Source organism: Scleropages formosus, chromosome 16 (assembly GCF_900964775.1).
Source record: "Scleropages formosus chromosome 16, fSclFor1.1, whole genome shotgun sequence".
NCBI lineage: Eukaryota > Metazoa > Chordata > Actinopteri > Osteoglossiformes > Osteoglossidae > Scleropages > Scleropages formosus.
The window spans coordinates 10,429,417-10,446,655 of NC_041821.1; the positions used below are offsets into that span (position 1 = coordinate 10,429,417).

The 17,239-nt window shown below is 47.4% G+C and overlaps 1 protein-coding gene across 3 annotated transcripts in view; it reads right to left on the reverse strand.

The window, feature by feature from the left end:
- Positions 1-1,874: 1,874 nt before the first annotated feature.
- Positions 1,875-17,239, reverse strand: part of LOC108925757 (rap1 GTPase-GDP dissociation stimulator 1-like) — a 33,796-nt gene continuing 18,431 nt past the window's right edge. For all 3 annotated transcript variants that reach the window (XM_029259070.1, XM_029259069.1, XM_029259068.1), the window contains 10 exons: positions 11,662-11,790; positions 11,377-11,502; positions 7,803-7,946; positions 7,327-7,458; positions 6,870-7,004; positions 6,419-6,544; positions 4,212-4,351; positions 3,576-3,702; positions 3,108-3,236; positions 1,875-2,675 (listed from right to left, as the gene is read on the reverse strand). In XM_029259070.1, coding sequence (XP_029114903.1) covers positions 2,548-2,675; positions 3,108-3,236; positions 3,576-3,702; positions 4,212-4,351; positions 6,419-6,544; positions 6,870-7,004; positions 7,327-7,458; positions 7,803-7,946; positions 11,377-11,502; positions 11,662-11,790 — 1,316 coding nt within the window. In that variant the 3' untranslated portion in view covers positions 1,875-2,547. The remainder of the gene's footprint in view (positions 2,676-3,107; positions 3,237-3,575; positions 3,703-4,211; positions 4,352-6,418; positions 6,545-6,869; positions 7,005-7,326; positions 7,459-7,802; positions 7,947-11,376; positions 11,503-11,661; positions 11,791-17,239) is intronic.

Here is a 17,239-nt window from a genome sequence, read left to right on the forward strand (position 1 = left end):
TCACTTCCATGTCGCACCTCATTGCACCCACGGAACCATGAGGCATTGACCTCAGCTCCCCCATTGCATTGCCTGCCTGAAGCCGTTTGTCCTGAGCGGGGTTGTGGCGAACCGGAGCCTAATCCGGCAGCATAGGGCGCAGAGCTGAGGGGGGGAAGGGACACACCCAGGGCGGGATGCCAGTCCATTGCAAGACACACCAAGCGGGACTCGAACCCCCGCCCCACTGGCGAGCAGGACCCAGTCAAACCCTCTGCGCCACTGCACCCCCCTCCCCCATTGCACTGCGGGAAATTCCTAAAAATGACTGGTTAACCGATGTCTTTATTCTAAACAATTTAAGATACGTTTGTACATTGGGCTACTTACACTGGTTTGCCCATTGATACAGTAAGAATTACCCAGCTGTGTCTATTCAGGGTAAGCAGCCTCTTCAAGGAAACGACACCGGGAGCATGGATTCGGTGCCAGGTTCCAAGGCAATGGATGTAACCACTATAATACCCACCATCTCATTTCCCCCTCTTGACATTTGCCACTCTTGAATTCCTTCTCAGCTCCGCCACGGTATCATCGGAAATTCAGCTCTGCTCCTGCACTGGAGCTTCCATCCGACATTTACATCGTATACACGCAAATACTGTGATATTGTGCCAGAATAAAAAAGTAAAAATGAAGATCCAAATCAAACAGCATTTCGTGTGTACCCGGGCACAGTTCCATGCCAGTGTAGAGTGTGATGCTATATGGGGTCATATCGGGTCATCTGGCTTGGGCACAAGCACATCAAATTCTCTTTCCTCTACTGAGGACAGAAGGATGATGAATGTAGGACAAGATTAAACACTTCAAATGTTGCTTTTCTCTGCAAATGGCAGATCTATTCTGTGTTCTGAAACATCTTCTGTGATGCTTCACTTATATTTGACAGTAAAGCTGGGGGAAAAAGGGGCATAGCACGGCATGGCCAGCAGATCAATGCTGTGTAGTGTAGTAATTCCCATGGTACTCAGAAGCAAGACAACAGTCATGAACTTTCAGCACGTGCAGTGCGAGAGCCCATGATGAAGTGTTCGTGAGACCCCGAGAAGCATCCCGTGGCAACCTGTCTTGCCGATCCAGAGTCGTTCCGTAGGGAGCTCACACATGCTGACCGGACCGAGCCCCCGCTGGCTAAGCATCACTGCTCTAAGAAAACAAGCCAGAAAGAAACATATTGCCAGCAATCATTTTTAATATTGCCATCTTTTTAAGAGGTCTGACCCTGCAAATGTACAGTTCAACAATGGAAATTTACAACAAACACCAATTTTTCCTTAAGGTAATAATTCTAATATTTTTGTGCTTATTGGGATATCAAAAGGCATGGCAATAAATAAACTTGTCAGCAAAAAACAACTACAGGCAGTCATTGTGAACAGTACCAAACAAGTGCTTACAGAATGGAAAAGTAAAACAGCAGTGTACCACCCATCCTACTCTACAGGGCTTTATCTACTCGTAAAGGTATGGGTCAAGTAAGAGCGGCTCGGTGTTGTAGTATCACAGACATCACTACCCATCACTAATACTCATTTTCTGCTCTCCGAGCTGCTGCGGCTCATGGCGGGAATGTCACCCCCCCCCCGAGAAGCCTGGGTTCTGCAAGCGGCCTTTGCTTCGTGCCACATCAGCGGTGTTCGTGGGTCCGAACTTCGAAACAGATCTCACGTGGACCAACCTGAACCCGAGCGAATAAATAAAGCACAGAACTGACCACAGCACGCATCTGACTTACCATTTATTGGACTATACCTGCGTACTCTGCAAGGTGCGCAGGTTTCAACTGTCAAGGTGCAAATCAAGATCATGAACATTTTGTTCATTTTAATACCAGGTGAGTTTCCAAATGGCTTTTTTATCTGACATTTTTCTGTAGTACCAAGTTATGATGTGGCTGCAAACATTTTCGACTGGAAACAAGATACCTCTAGCTTAAAATAATTATTTCCCGTAATAATAGTATTTCCAGGCCTAAATCGTTGACATTAACAGCTGTCATAAAAGTTAGCATTGATATAATTGTGAACAAAAACATAATAAACATAGGTCTATGTCTTTATTGTGAGAAAAACTATGACTGAGACATTTTTGTCTAGAATGAGCAAGGCTGTGGAGGGAGGTAGGGGGCGTGGCCTCCCTTGACTCCGCCCCCGAAGCAGAGGACAGTGGCTGTGCTCCTGACTCCACTCCTGTCATCTCTGCCTACATGGATGTCATGTCCTGCAGGGCTGAACACCGACACAAACCTACGACATGTACGTCTCCACTACGCCAGAGCTCAAGTGACACGGACGCAGAGGACGTCTGGACGCGATTGCTGCTTGTTTCTGAGGATCACAGATACGGTCTTAAAAAGGGGTTTACGCTTCTTAATGGGTTGCCAAGGGAACTGTGACAGGTGTGCATTTTGCCATGAGAACGCATGCAAGGGTATTAGTGGGGAGAGCGATGGGACGGCTGAGGGAGGGGGGGTCGCAAGGAGGGGAGGTGCGTGGTTCGAGATTCTCAACTCTGCACTGTGAGCCTCTGCTCCGTCAGCGAGGCCTGCTGCGCCACCGTCTGGTTCTCGTGTGCCCGAAGCTTGGCCACCACGTCCAGGAAGGCGAGGCCCCGCACAGCTTGGTGGAGGGGCTCTGCAGAGACGAGAGACATGGGGGTGACAGCCTCCTCACACGCGGCTGCCCATGACACCCCAGCTGGGAACGCTAACTCGGTGGATCCCAACTGATACACCTCAGTAAAGCCCAAATTACACATTTCTGCATCCACTTCTGCCTCCCACTCTTCTCAGACTTTTAAGAAAAAACTTAATCGGTTATAAAATTTGCATAACAAAAATACTAGCTAGCCCATGTGACTCTATGGCGCTGATACTAAAGAGCTCATCTGAATAGTCTGAAAGAGCTCATGTGAATGCATTGTGGTCTAGGCAGAAAAATGTGGGGGCTGTTCAGACTCAGATGTAAGAGAGACACCGTTTGAATTCTGTGCAAAATTTACATATTGCACGCAGCATCACTGGGCCTCGGAAGCCTGTTGATCAGAGCTTGAAATGCTTTACATACCAGAGCCCATGATGGCGCAAATGAGGATCATGGAGTTGTACTTGATCTCTGGGGCGCTCCTCTCATCTGACAGCAGCTTGTGGAGCACTTGCACAAGGCGGGTTCCTTCAAAGTCCTTCTCAGCCAGACCTGTGGACAACACACGTACAAACGCATACACCGATTATCATGGCCGATGGCAGCCGCATACACACACACACACTGGCCGAAACCACTTGCCCCGAGCGGGGTCGCGGCGCACCAGAGCCTAACCCGGCAACACAGGGCACAGGGCTGGAGGGGGAGGGGACACACCCAGGATGGGACGCCAGTCTGCCGCAAGGCACTCCAAGCAGGACTTGAACCCCAGACCCACCCAGTTGCATGTAATCAATCAATAATAATGCAAAAATGCAATAATTATTACAACAGACACACCCCCTGCAGAAGCTGCCCTCAATGATAGTGCCATTGGGGGGGTGTCCTTACCCAAGTCCAAAGCCGCCATGAGTCCCAGGGCCACGAGGGCTTCGTTCTGCATAATCACATGCTCGCTTGTCGCCATGTTTACCAGGTGCTTCACTCCTCCTCCCTGGATGACCGTCCTAACAACATCCTGGACAGAAAGACAAAATGAACGGACCACAGCACTCCCTGCAGCATCTCAGCAAAGCCAGCATCAAACCAGCTGTTAATGTAAAGGGGTGCAGGAATTTGCTTCTGGCGTTTTTGCCTGAGTAGCAACACGTTTGACTATCTGAATATTGCTAACATTGTGACTGTGTTGCTCAGCTTTTGCTGACTCAGATTTGCCAGGTTTACTGCTGTGAAGATGCATCATGGAAAGAAGTAGTCTCTGCAGCGCAAGCCCCATTGGATGCGTTTCTGCCGTGTGTATATTTTCTGGCTTGATTGACAGGATTGAATGATGTTTCATGTGGAAATGATGCTGATTATGTGAAGTATTTCGATAAAAAATGAGCTAACAGTCAAGAAGTATTAAGGTCACTGCTGGCAGAATAACTGACTGCGATGTGAGGTTTACAGTAGAAGAACGACATGGCACTATTGACCATGATGATGATGATGATGTCCGTAATGATGGAGTGGGTTACGATGACTGACCTTGGACCTGCTGTGTCGGATGAGCGCAGACAGCAGCCTGCTGGACTCCCCCATGACCCCGGCGTGGTCTTTGGCTTCACACCACTCTGTGAGTCGTTCCACCAGTGTGGGGTTGGTGCCCAGCTGCTCTGCCGCCTGCGCTACATGACCACACCGAGGGACGGATGTTAGGTGTGGGGGGCGCAGCTGGTCACATATTCGCACTCCTGCTTCCTCACTGAAATGCTCCAGCATTATACCCCAGCTCAAGCTATTTGAACACTCACTCACTCACTCACTCACTCACTCACTTACTATTGTTACCCACCAGTCCAGGGCAGAGTTACGATGGTCAGGAGCCTATCTCCGGAGCATGGGGTACTAGGGTAGTCAGGGTTCACGCTGGATGGGATGCCAGTCGTTCTCAGTGTAATACAGCAAACATTTATAGCATAAAAATATGCATTAAATTACAAAGGTACCTCTGTGTAGCCTCTACTCTACTGGAGCTCACAGCAGTTGGGTGGTGCAAGGTTGGCAGCATTGCAAAGGACACACTAGGCTTCAGAGCCAGGTGCCCACCTTCCTGTCGCACAGCCCTCCACAGAAAAATCACGACATGATGTGTCTGTAATGGTGGGAAAAGGCTGCTGCACGCTGAGATTTGGTGCTTTAACCCAAGATAGTAGAGTTTATCTAAAAGAGATTGTGGTTTGTTGCTGAAAACCTTCTTGTTACAGCCCTGTAAGCATTTCCTAATGAACAGTGTAAAGGAGCCATGCTACACTAGGGACATTTAGGGACACGTTTTGTTCTTTACATTGAAGCACAGTGTGATGTCTCCCACACTCGGGTGGGAATGCGGGGCCTGAGCCTGAGCGCACTTTCACCAGACTGAGGTTCGACTATGAAGTCATGGGTGGGGTTGGCTGACTGTCGCAGACTGCTTTGCCTTGGAGATGGGGGTAGCCTTCAGAAACCCGCAAACAACGCCGAGGCAAAGATCAGTAGAACAGCTCCAGCTGAGCATGTCACCGAGCCATCGATCACTGGCTGCAGTCTGTGTTATCTCTCACTTTCAGCTGGAGCTGCACGGTTTAGAGAGGCCGACTGTTCATCCAAATACTTCGATCTCAATCCACTCACAGGGGCTCTGTTCAAGCAGTCAAAGGTTGTCAGTACATCCTCGAGGCACCGAATATCCCATTAATGTTAATGTAGGTTTTAATTCACAAAAAGCAAGAAAAACAAGTCATATTCCGGTGTCAAGACTTTGAACCACTTTGAATGGTACCCTGAATACTGGATGACTGAAGAGCTAGATCTGAACTATGTGTAAAACAAAGAAACTCATGATAAGCAGGATTGTGAGGAGAGAGGTTCTGTGGGACCAGGGGTGACATGCTGGACAGGTTCCACTGATGACCAGACATTTCCAGACAGATGGGACAGCAGTGGAAAGGAAATATAGTGTGTGAGACAGAAGGAGATGACAAATACCCAGCGCCATTGTGCTTTCTTTCACACTCTCAAGAGTAGTTCCCCGACACCCTAATCTACCATCCTACACGAATGTCTGGGCTTGTTTAAATCTCTTGCCTCATTCTCCAAAGGGATGAGGCATAAGTAATTGAGGTGCAGGGGGGGTGCCACGTGGGATCCTGCTGACAAGTTTGCTGCGGTGGAGGACTCCCGGCTGCAGCCCAGTCGTCGCTGCCTCAGTGTCCTTCTACGAAGCCTCAACTACTAAAACCCAGGGACACACGAAGGAGCTCCTCCTGTGGTATTTCAAAAAACACAGCAGTAGCACTATAGGGATCTGAACCTGTGGCCTTCCGCTTCCTCCACGTGGCACCGTGCCCAACTCGTACCCCATACGGGGCCGTGGTATTTATTGGCAGGGTCAAGTACTGCGTTAGAACCCTCAAAGTGCCGAGCAGTGAAAGAACAAGTCAAAAGGTGTCAAGGCAAAGCGCTTAAAAGGGCCGTTAAGAAGGGCTTCGGAAAACAGTCTTCCTTTTTTATTCCCCAGCTCATGACCATAGAATAGCTTTGAGCTGATTCATTGTGCTCATTCATCACATGGAATTGCAGCATCACCCACACACAGCAGAGCCACACACTGCAATAGGAGAAATATGCGCATTGTGCAATAACATTTACATAGTTAATGCTGGTCCAGCAGGATGGTCCCACCCAGAGTGAGCCCCTGGTGTGGACATACCTACCCTGCGTGTCTATGAGCATCCGCAGTGTCCCCAGCAGCTTGAACTGCACTGGCGGCATCTCCGATGGGAGGAACTTCAGCACGACATCCGCCACTCCCAGCGACAGCATTTTAGACTTGTTCACCACTGAGGGCAACAAAGACCATCAGTATAAGGATCCGGGGCTGCTGGGTGAAACAGCCGCTGCGCTCTCACTGTTTGATGTGAATGGACTCATATACTGTACATAATGCTGTTGACCTCCCCTATTCCCTTGTGAAACCTTGAAACGTGTTAAAACTGACCGGATTTAGTGGATGCTTGTGGACCGGAGACCAAATCACACAAACAGAAGGATGACATTATCATTACGGTCCACTGAAGGTGGGAGGAGCTTGTGTGTGACATCATGGAAGAAACGGGAGGGAGGGGCCTGTGCATGGCACAGGTGGGGCCTAGAGTGGGTGCTCACCGGGGATGGCCAGATTCCTCAGGGCACTGAGTGCGGCGTGCTGCACTGTCACGTTGCCCTCGTTTACGTGCCGCTCCAGCAGATCCAGCAGCTTCTGCACAATGCCCGTTTCCACCATGTGAATGCAGTTTCCATCTGAGCAAGAGACACGGCCTGGCTGAGCATCTCCCCACCCACCAGCTATGGGGGTGACCGTTTACAAACTTCTGATCAGTCTACCAGTGCCCTGTATGACTGCAACATCCTATCTATCTATCTATCTATCTATCTATCTATCTATTGCAATCTGCTACTGCCTCCTGAATCACAGCTGAACAGAAGAAACTTCCCTGAGGCACATGGTCATTAGTTGGAAAAACAAATCAAGGGGGAGTCTGTCTCTGTGGAAACGCTACCACTGGGGGCTCTGTCACTCTGTATCAGGACAATTTCAGCGTCGGGGAGGTCGGAGCCTCACCGTTGCGGGCAAAGTTGGCGATGGCCAGCGCCCCGGCGAGCTGCAGCTGGTGGTTGTGGGATGGCACCCAGGAGAGCACCCTCTGGAACACACTGCCCTGGCCTCCTTCGAAGAGCTTCTGCATGGACTCATCTGGGAACACGTAGGGCAGACAGCACAAAGAGCTACATATTGACACAGTCAGGGCCTTCCACTCACTCTGACTGCTGGAAGGGGATTTATAAGGATGGTTGAGAAATTTCTGATGGATAATTTCACACTTTTTCTACACTGAGTGCATGGATCCATCAGAAAAAGTTCTGGAAAGTGTGACGATTGTCCTATTTTTTCCAGTGTCCCACTTTGGTTTAATACGAGTCTATGCTTGTGGTCCAAGGGGAGATGCTTTCCAATGTGCCTTTTAGTCGACACAGAACCTAATGGAGCTGGTTCTCTTTTTGGGACACGTGTGACATGTGTGGTCTCCTCTTCCCTACCTCCCAGCAACAGGAGAACCATGAGGTCCGAGGCGGTCTTGAGCTCGGCCATGTCCTCCTCCCGCTCCCCATCCACCGTTCGATCCACCACCTCCAACAGGCTCTCCACCAACCCTGCCTCCACCAGCTGCAGTTTGATAGTGTCTGCGTGGGCCACCAGCACCAGACATGTGAGTGGTGGTTGGGACACAAACACACACACAGAAAAACAACCCCGGCAATCAATGCAAGACTCAGAAATGTCACTGGGACAGGAGGGCAGAGGCAGACAGCTGGAACCATAAGTGAGAGGCTGTGGATTTGAACCTGGCGATCTTCCTAGCTGCTCTGGAAACCACAGTGCCAATATGACCTGGATGACCCAAAGCCCACTCAGTGTCCAGGATGTGTCCGTTGTCACAACTTCAGCAGCCGAGGCACAGCTTCACAGCAAACTACAGGGCTTAGCCTACTTTTTCACCTGTACTGTCATTCTTTTGAGCCGGAGGCTACTGATTTGCACCCATCTTTCCCGCCGGCCTCGCCAGAGTCCAGCCATCAATCAGCCGCTTCTCTCACCTCCGGCAGTTATGTAACAGATGACAGATGCGCTCGACTCCGGCGATACACGTGAGCGTGAGACGGGTCTCTCTGCGGGGCTGCAAAGTAGGCCGTTGTCTTGGAGACTGACGGATGAGAAAAACTGCCAGTGCCGGCAGTGCGGACGCAACCGCAACGCTCGCTCCCTGCATGTGCCACTTTTTTCTTTTTGAATAGCGACACAACACACGCGCGCACAAATACACACACAAACACACACACACACAAAGGTGGGATGGCAAGGTTTGCTTTCACCGACAAACTGACTGAGTAATACACAAAGCAGGCCCATGCACAATAAAATGACATAACTAAAACCTACATTTATCTGTGATTACAGGCATATGTAAGATTTAAGGTAGAGGTAGGCACAATCTCTGGTATTTCTAGTAAAAGCTCTATTTTTAAGAGCTAAATAAATATTTTAAAGAAACCAGTGAGGTCAGTATATGTGGAAAAACAGAAGTATTCAGAAAATGTCAAATATTCACTCATTATGTGAGCTGACGGGAATCACTGCACTTAAAAAATGACACTAGGGTTATGGCAGAGGTTAGGCACAGTGGATCTCATGTTTGAGGCCTGGTTCACACTGTGAGGGGTTGGTTTTGTACAGTCATGCATCGGGCTTAACCTGATTAAAAAATCTTGATGCTGCCTCCCCCCCACCCCGGATCGCTCTTAAAATATCTAGTGCTCAGCATTGCTAAATACCTCCTGGAAACGGCCAAATAAGGACTGAAAACGTTTTTCTGTGCTCCGTGAGGCAGGTACACCTATTTAAGTCTCGCTGTCCTGCCGACGGCTGCCGTCTGGGCAGCGGCTGCGGGGGAAGACTGAATCACTCGGTTGGAGAGAGAAGGCAGGCTGCCATTATCAACGCTGGTGCATGAAAGGTAAAGAAGCACAGAAGCGCTGACATTTCCGCATTCATAAAAACCGTTTCGTCGGCTTTAAATTAATCACATAAATCTAGGGCTTCGAGAGTAATGAACTTAAATGAATGGCTTTAGACCCCGACAGCTGATCAGATCACTAGAATTCCTTTCGCTGAAATATGGGGCATGGTGGCAAACAGGCAGTCTCTGTAATGGGATCATTACCCCAGTGCAGCTCTGCCACAGCACAGGGAGACAGTCCTTTGGGTGCAATTTGTAAAGTGTTCCTTATTACTGGAGGCAGACTCAGTTGGGTGAGAAGTGACAAAGCACAGAAAGTTAACGTTAACTAGGATGTCATGGGTTTCTGCAACCTCAGGTCGCAGCAGGAAACCAGTGCAGGCCACAGTGACATGGATTTAACAAATGAAAGAAGAACAGCACATGTTTCAGCAGTCAGAAGATAGCTGTGTCTAAAATTACGGCCACAACGAGTGTGTATGAATGCATGCCAAAGGAAAGAGAAATTCCGCACAGAAGGGAGCATGAAACACAAGGGAGCCCACTATAAACACTGAAAAGCTTAAGACTGTGGATAATTTTTTTTTCCAGCATTAAGTTGCACTAGCTCCTTAGTTTACAAACATAAGAGGGATGAAAAGTCTGCTTGTAATTATTATTTTTTTTTCTAATTCTAAATTAACTTTTGGGGGCGCGGTGGCGTGACGGATTTGGCCAGGTCCTGCTTTCCGGTGGGTCTGGGTTTCGAGTCCTGCTTGGGGTGCCCTGCGACGGACTGGCATCCCGTCCTGGGTGTGTCCCCTCCCACTCCAGCCTTGCACCCTGTGTTGCCGAGTTAGGCTCCGGTTCGCCGCGACCATGCCTGGGACAAGCGGTTTCAGACGTGTGTGTGTGTGTGTGTGTGTGTGTGTGTGTGTGTGTAAAGTCACTTTTCCTCCTAAGTCAGATTCTGTATAAAGTTGGGTGTTTTACTGCCACCCAAATACAAATACACCAGATCAAATTTGCTTTACTGCAAACAGAAACATTAGAAAACAGATAGGTGAAGAATATGCATTTAAAATAGAAATATCTTCTACAATTTGTAACTTGATGTTCGAAACAGAAAGAGCCGGTGTATTGCATTTGTGTATTGCATAACACACAGAGAACTGTGGTTATATCTAGCAAAGTGTTTCCAGGTGTGAGAATTTTTAAAGTTTTTAAAGGTGAACTCAAAAAAAGTAGCTCTTTGCTTGTTCCAGGTCATCCATATCTTCAGAGGGAACATTTCTCCAAGAGAATGGCTTACAAAGGCACAGAAAACACCCGGTGCTCAGCTCATCCTGTGCAGTGTGCACAAGCCTTGTGTCTCTTCTTCGCCTCACCCTCTGTGTCTGAAACATACAAGAGGAGCGATCTGGGGAACTGCAGATCAGACAGGATGCCCCCCGTGGGACCACAACCCTTGAATATCTGGCCAACAGAAGAGAGAGAAAAATCCCACAGAGACCAGCGACCCGGAGGTGCGAGAAACCACACCATTAAAAATCTGAAAGTGGAGACACTGCAAGAGCCTTTGGAAAGAAACTCTGTGCCTCCTCTTTAAATGAGACTTTGTTACTCTGTGAAATATAAAAATGTTCTCTTTTCTTTTTCTCCATGGTGTCCTGCAGGAAGTTCACACAGCGACATTTTCAAGCAAAGCTTCTCATGGCATTCAAACTCTAGGGGAAATACCTGAGCCAGAACTGCAGCAGGGACCATGGTGTTCAGAGCTATTGCCTCTTTATCTAGAGCCCCAGGTTCAAATCCCACCTCCCTACCCATGAGCACTTGTCCTGAGTCACTCTGTAAAAATGACCAAACTGTGACCACATCACTGTAAATAGCTTAGAACTGTAAGTCGCTTTCGAGACAAGCATTGGCTAAATAAATAGAAGTAGCTTTGCGTACAAACCTTACACTGTAAATTGCTTTGAACAAAAGTGTTGACAAAATTAGTACATATTATTGTTATAATAACTGTCAGCGTTAAATTCCAAACCCTTGGTCTTACCCTTCTCTGCCCCTCCTTGCCCTTGCTCCTTGGTCCTGCCCCCTAAAGTCCCACCTACCATTCTCGGCCAGGGGGGCAAGGACTTCAAAGACCATCTCCTTCTTCTCGTGCTCCACCTGCTTCTGGAAGAGTTTCACCAGTTCCTCTGCTATGTTTGTAGAGGCAAACTGCTCCTTGCTGGACTCTGCAATGGGGAAGTATTCATTTACTTAGCAGATGTTTCTTTAACCATACCCTACATCCCTGCTGAGGTGGCGTTTCGAACCAAAAGTACAATGGTTCCTGGGATTTGGTGAATTAGGTGTGTCTGCATGTGTTCTCAAGTCCACAGTGACGTGCTCACCTAGTTCAGCCAGGTTCCCGAAGGCGATCAGGCACATCTCTGTCAGCGAAGGATTCTGGGAGTGGATGCCGAGCAGTTTCACCAGGGTTGGGATCACGCCCATGCTGATCAGCTCTGCTTGTAAGGAGTCTGTGGGGAAAAAAAGAAAAATGGCATGAAAATTACTTAGAACTCCACTTTATATCCGTGAGGTGGATTTTAAGGTACGCGAAAAATGTGCTCTCTGAAATAAGGCCTCTGAAGCAAGAACTGGCAGAGGAATTTAAACATTTATGAATACAATATAGTCATTTGGGTTGAATCAACAACTGGATAAGCTTTTCAAGATGTCAACATACCAACATAGACCTGAATCATACTGTACTAAGAGGCTGCCTCACGCTCTGAGCAAACATCACGTACATGTTCACTGTCACACTGAAACCTGAGGAGCCAGTGGAGCTTGGTGATCAACCACAGCATGATCTGTCCCTGCTAACTTGACGGGTGGAGTGGCAACTCTCAGGGAAACAGGGGAGTACACTGAGAGGACAAGTCAATCGATGCTTGAGAATGATCGCCATGTGGGAATGAACCCCAGTTTGTTGAGCGCTCCAACACCCCATTTATTAGCTATTGCAAAAGCATGATGGTAAGCAGAATTGTGATGGTACCCTGGGGTCAAAAAATGCACAAGGAAGTCCCCTGGCTGAATATATTGTTAGGACAGATCTTTCATGGTTCTCCTTCACAAGAGAACCATGAAAAAAAGGGATCTGCTGTCTGTGACAGAGTGAGCCAAGTAGCCAAAGAGGAGAGCATCTCATAGACCTTCTATGGAAAGCACCGTCCCACTTGCTCCTGGTGACACCGAATTGCTTGGCAATGGAGATGACTGTTGAATTTCTTGCTGTCCCCCTGCAGAGTTGCAAATCAGCATAAATAATTTGTCAATTATGCATAAAGTATGCGACAGGGGGTGCGGTGGCGCAGCAAGTTTGGCCTGTGCCTGCTCCCTGGTGGATCTGGGGTTTGAGTCCTGCTTGGGGTGGCGTCCCGTCCTGAGTGTGTCCCTTCCCCCTCCAGCCTTGTGCCGTGTGTTGCCGGGTTAGGCTCCGGTTTTCCGTGACCCTGCTTGGAACAAGCGGTTTCAGACAGTGTGTGTGCGTATAAAGCCTGCTTTTTCCTGCCATTTTCTATGGAAGGATGCTGGAACAATCCACGCTAAAAGCCTTCTGGAGAAAAAAATGCACAAAACTTATACTGTCACACACCTTGTGTTTATGGAAGGGCAAACTGAAAATGTTCAGTTTGTGATTGAAATTGTCCTAATGTGTTTTTTACATCAAGGAGATGTAAAAGGAGACTTTGAGACTCAAAGTCATTTATAACAAACGAAAGCAAAATAAGACACAAAAAAGAAGAAAACCACAGCAGACAATAAGCTCAGAACAAAAGAAAGGAAGAAATGTTCTATACATAATTTTATGCTGCAGTGTTTCTGTAGCGGCTCTTCTCTTTCTCTCTCAGATTGTGTCTGGTCTTCTCTCTCCTCTCTCTACACACACACACACACTCAGAAACCGTGGTGTTTGCTAACTGTGCATTAGTAAGATTGTCACCCTTTGTTTTGGTGGGCACGTTACACAAACTAACTGCTCGCTAATGTGCCGCCCTGCACAGTGAAAGTGTACAGCAGGACCAGTTTGATCGGAACGCTTTTCCAATCGCCTGCCTGCCTCCACTCACCACCTCCACTGTGTCTACAGGAAAAGAAAGAAAATCAAGACGTACTATAATTACAGGTAAGGCAAGAGAGCACTACCACAAAATCTGCCTCTCCGTTTTTTAAGGATATAGAAACAAATCTGATTCTAATTGCAGAGGCAGCAAATGTCGTGGCTGTTAGAGCCAGAACCCTGCAAATGAAAGACCTAGGTTAGAATCCCACCTCCTGCTGTAGGACCCTTGAGCAAGGTGCCACGCCCACGCCACCGAGTCAACACGGAACACCTGGGGTGCGGCACAGATGGATGCATAAAAGGCGGCGTCAGACCAGGAGCTGACGTGGAACCTTTTCCAGCCTAGATACTGCGATCCTCTTACGACCAGTCCTCTCTTTCCTGATCCCTTAGTCCTTCCCCAGTTCCGTACCCTGCCCCTTGAACCTGGTTGTATCCTTATGATCATCGACCCCTCGCCTGAATACCACCCTCGCCTTTTGGATTTCCCCGTAAAAGACGTTTGCACCTCGGAGACCTTTTGCCTGGCCTGTGACCAAGTTCCTTGGTTTTTCCTGAATAAAGCCCAATTCCCACTCCGCGCTTGGGTCCGCTACTTCCTTCCGGAACCAGACATGACACAAGGTGTTTACCTTGAATCACTCCAGTAAAAAAATATTAAAAAATTATCAAGCTATGTGGGTAAATCCCTGTAAGTAGCTTAATATTCAAATCTGGCTTTGGAGGAAAGCTTCAGCTAAATCAATAAACAGCAATTAATAATAACAGTTTACGGTTCTACAAGGTTGTCATATTTCCTCTTACGATTGCATGGTAAAGTCCAGTGCAACAAAAGACAGAAAACATGAAGAGGTCCCCAAGAGACAGTCAAGGAGATGCAGAGAAGGATGCTTTAGGATATCTGAATGAGATGAGCAAACGGTAGAGATATAAACAGAGAGTAAGAGGATACATGTGTGTATTTTGGATGCAGTGACAGACAGATGGATCTCCACAGGAAGCTAAGGAATCAGCCACATTGGTTCAATGACTTCCCACAATGCTGCTGGGCTATGTTAAATCCACTGTTATTTACCCATAGTGAGCCATAACCATTTGTCCAACTGGCCCGCAAAGGCTAGCTGCAGATGCAGTGCTTTCTAAATAAACTGGTACTTTACTGGTTAAGCAAGGTCTTGGGTTCAAATACCCTCTCCTACTGTTGTAGCCTTGATCTAGTTTCTTACCCTTAATTGCTCCAGTGAAAACTAATCAATTGTACAAATGAACTATAATCATTGAATGTAGCTCAATATTTAAAACCTAGCACTGTCAGTCAACTTGGAGAAAGGTAAATAAAAGTCCTTTGTCATTAATATCTAACAGAGAATACACCAAATCTGATCATGCTGACAAAAGGCTTCATTTGCATTTATTTATTTATTTCGATGAGATGTACTTCGCTTTGGAGAAAAGCGTCTGAATAAATGTAAATTTAGCAGATGCTTTTCTCCAATGAACTCTATGTAGTGTTACCAGCCCACACACCTTATTCACTGCGGTGACTTACACTGCTAGATACACTACTTACAATGGGTCACTCATCCATACATCAGTGGAACACACTCACTTTGTCACTCACACACGACGGAGGGACCTAAACAGAATGTCTCTGAATTGTTGGAGGAAACCAACGCAGACACAGGGAGAACATGCAAACTCCACACAAACTGACCAGGGATCAAACCCACCTCCTCTCACACCACCCAGGTGCTGTGAGACAAGAGCGTGACTCACTGTGCTACCATGCTGCCATCACTCAGTCATCATTATTATATATTTAGAAAAATCTTTGACCAAAGTGACTTAAGTTCTGGCATATTTGTCTATGTTTTAAAATTATATGTCACTTGTCTTCAGATAACAGATTTATTTTTAAATGGCTCTACTTGGCAAACAGAGCACACCCTATAGCATTAGGGTTTAAAGCTACGGGGCAGTTTTCACTCACATGAGTGTATGCGGTTCTCCAACAGCCCATCGACCGGTCGCCACGCCAGCACAGCCGCCATCAATACTAATGAAGGTTCCATTAGGTGCGGTGACAGTTTACAAACACCCGGTCGGTGGCTTCCGCTGAAAACTCATTTGCGACATAATTGCCATTCCACCAGCCACAGATTGCAACTCCCCATCTCCGTCACACCAGATCTTGGGGGGTCCATGTGGACCTGGCACTCCTCCCCCGCCCCCAGACCTCCACCCAGCAAAGCTGTTTCCTGCTGTGTCGACAGCACCCGCCCACCCAGACAGCGGCTCTGGAGAGAACAGATGTGCCGATGCCAAGAGCCCATGCAGTAATTAAAATGGACAGGACAAGGAGCTGAAAAGAAGCTTTGAAGAAAAAGTGTGCCTTTGGGAAGGGGGGTGCGGTGGCGCAGTGGCGCAGTGGGTTGGACCACAGTCCTGCTCTTCGGTGGGTCTGGGGTTTGAGTCCCGCTTGGGGTGCCTTGCGACGGACTGGCGTCCCGTCCTGGGTGTGTCCCCTCCCCCTTCAGCCTTACGCCCTGAGTTGCCGGGTTAGGCTCCGGTTCCCCGAGACCCCGTATGGGACAAGCGGTTCTGAAAGTGTGCGTGTGCCTTTGGACCCAAAGGTTATGGGTTCAAGCCTCACCTCCAGCTGTAGTACTCTTGAGCAAGGTACTTATCCTGAATTGTTCCAGTAAAATTACCCAGCTGTGTAACTGGGCAAATAATTGTAAGTTGCTTTGGAGAAAAGCATCAGATAAATATAATGGAATCTTACAGTTAATTTGGAGACAAGGCTGAAATGGACTGAGTCCTGACATTTGCATGGTTCATAAATCCAATAAAATTAGAAACTTAAGGCTGCTTTTAAGTGATGCATAAGTTGATTTAGTAGCATGGTGAAGATGATGCTGAATAAATAGCAGACAACAAGCATCTGAAGGTTGACAGCATCACAATGGTTTAACCTTCTGTAAAAATATGCTGATGAATTCCATAGTGCTTTACAGACTCTCTGAATTTAGTGAAAGCATATTCTGACGTCTTGAAGGCCTCTCGCAGATTGGCTGGAGTGATCTCGCTGACTGACCTATGACCTCAGAGTTGATCAGTGATCAATGGCAAAACTGAGTGAGTATCCCACTTCATGGCCTCATCGTGGTGGTCATTCCTCCGTTTTCATTGCTTTGATTCTACTGCCATCCCGAAAAGTCTTCATTAATAAGGCAAAACTGTTCAATCCCCACCTCCGGCTGTAGTACCCTTGAGCAAGGTACTTTCCCTCAAATTTCTCCAATAAAATTACCCAGCTGTGTAAATGGGTAACTGTGAATACAGTTGTAAGAATTACTGCAATTACAATGATTAATTATTGTATACAGTTGTAACTGCAAATTACAATTGTAACCTTAACATTATAAGCCGCTTTGGAGAAAAGCGCCGGCTAAATGAATAAATGTAAATGAATAAATGTAAAACAAGCATAAAGCTGTAAAGGGACAATGGGAACGTCCTTGGAGTGATGACAGCAATACATTCAGGGAACAAACAGTGGTGTAGTGGTGTGAGCAGCCTCATTCCAGTCAAAGGACCCAGGTTTGTATCAGACCTCCTGCTGCAGGACCCATGAGCAAGAGATTTACTCTGAATTCAACTAGTAAAAATTATCCAGCTGCATAAATGGGTAAATCACTGTAAGTTGCTTTACTGAAAAATAAAAAACTAACTTCCTCAGTTTCTTCAGTTTGATGCCAAACAGCCTCCACTGGGTTAGTATCCAATTACAGGCACTGGACTGTTTTTAGTGTTGCTCTTTCACGACAGTTTTAGTTCAAAATATCAGCTAGCAT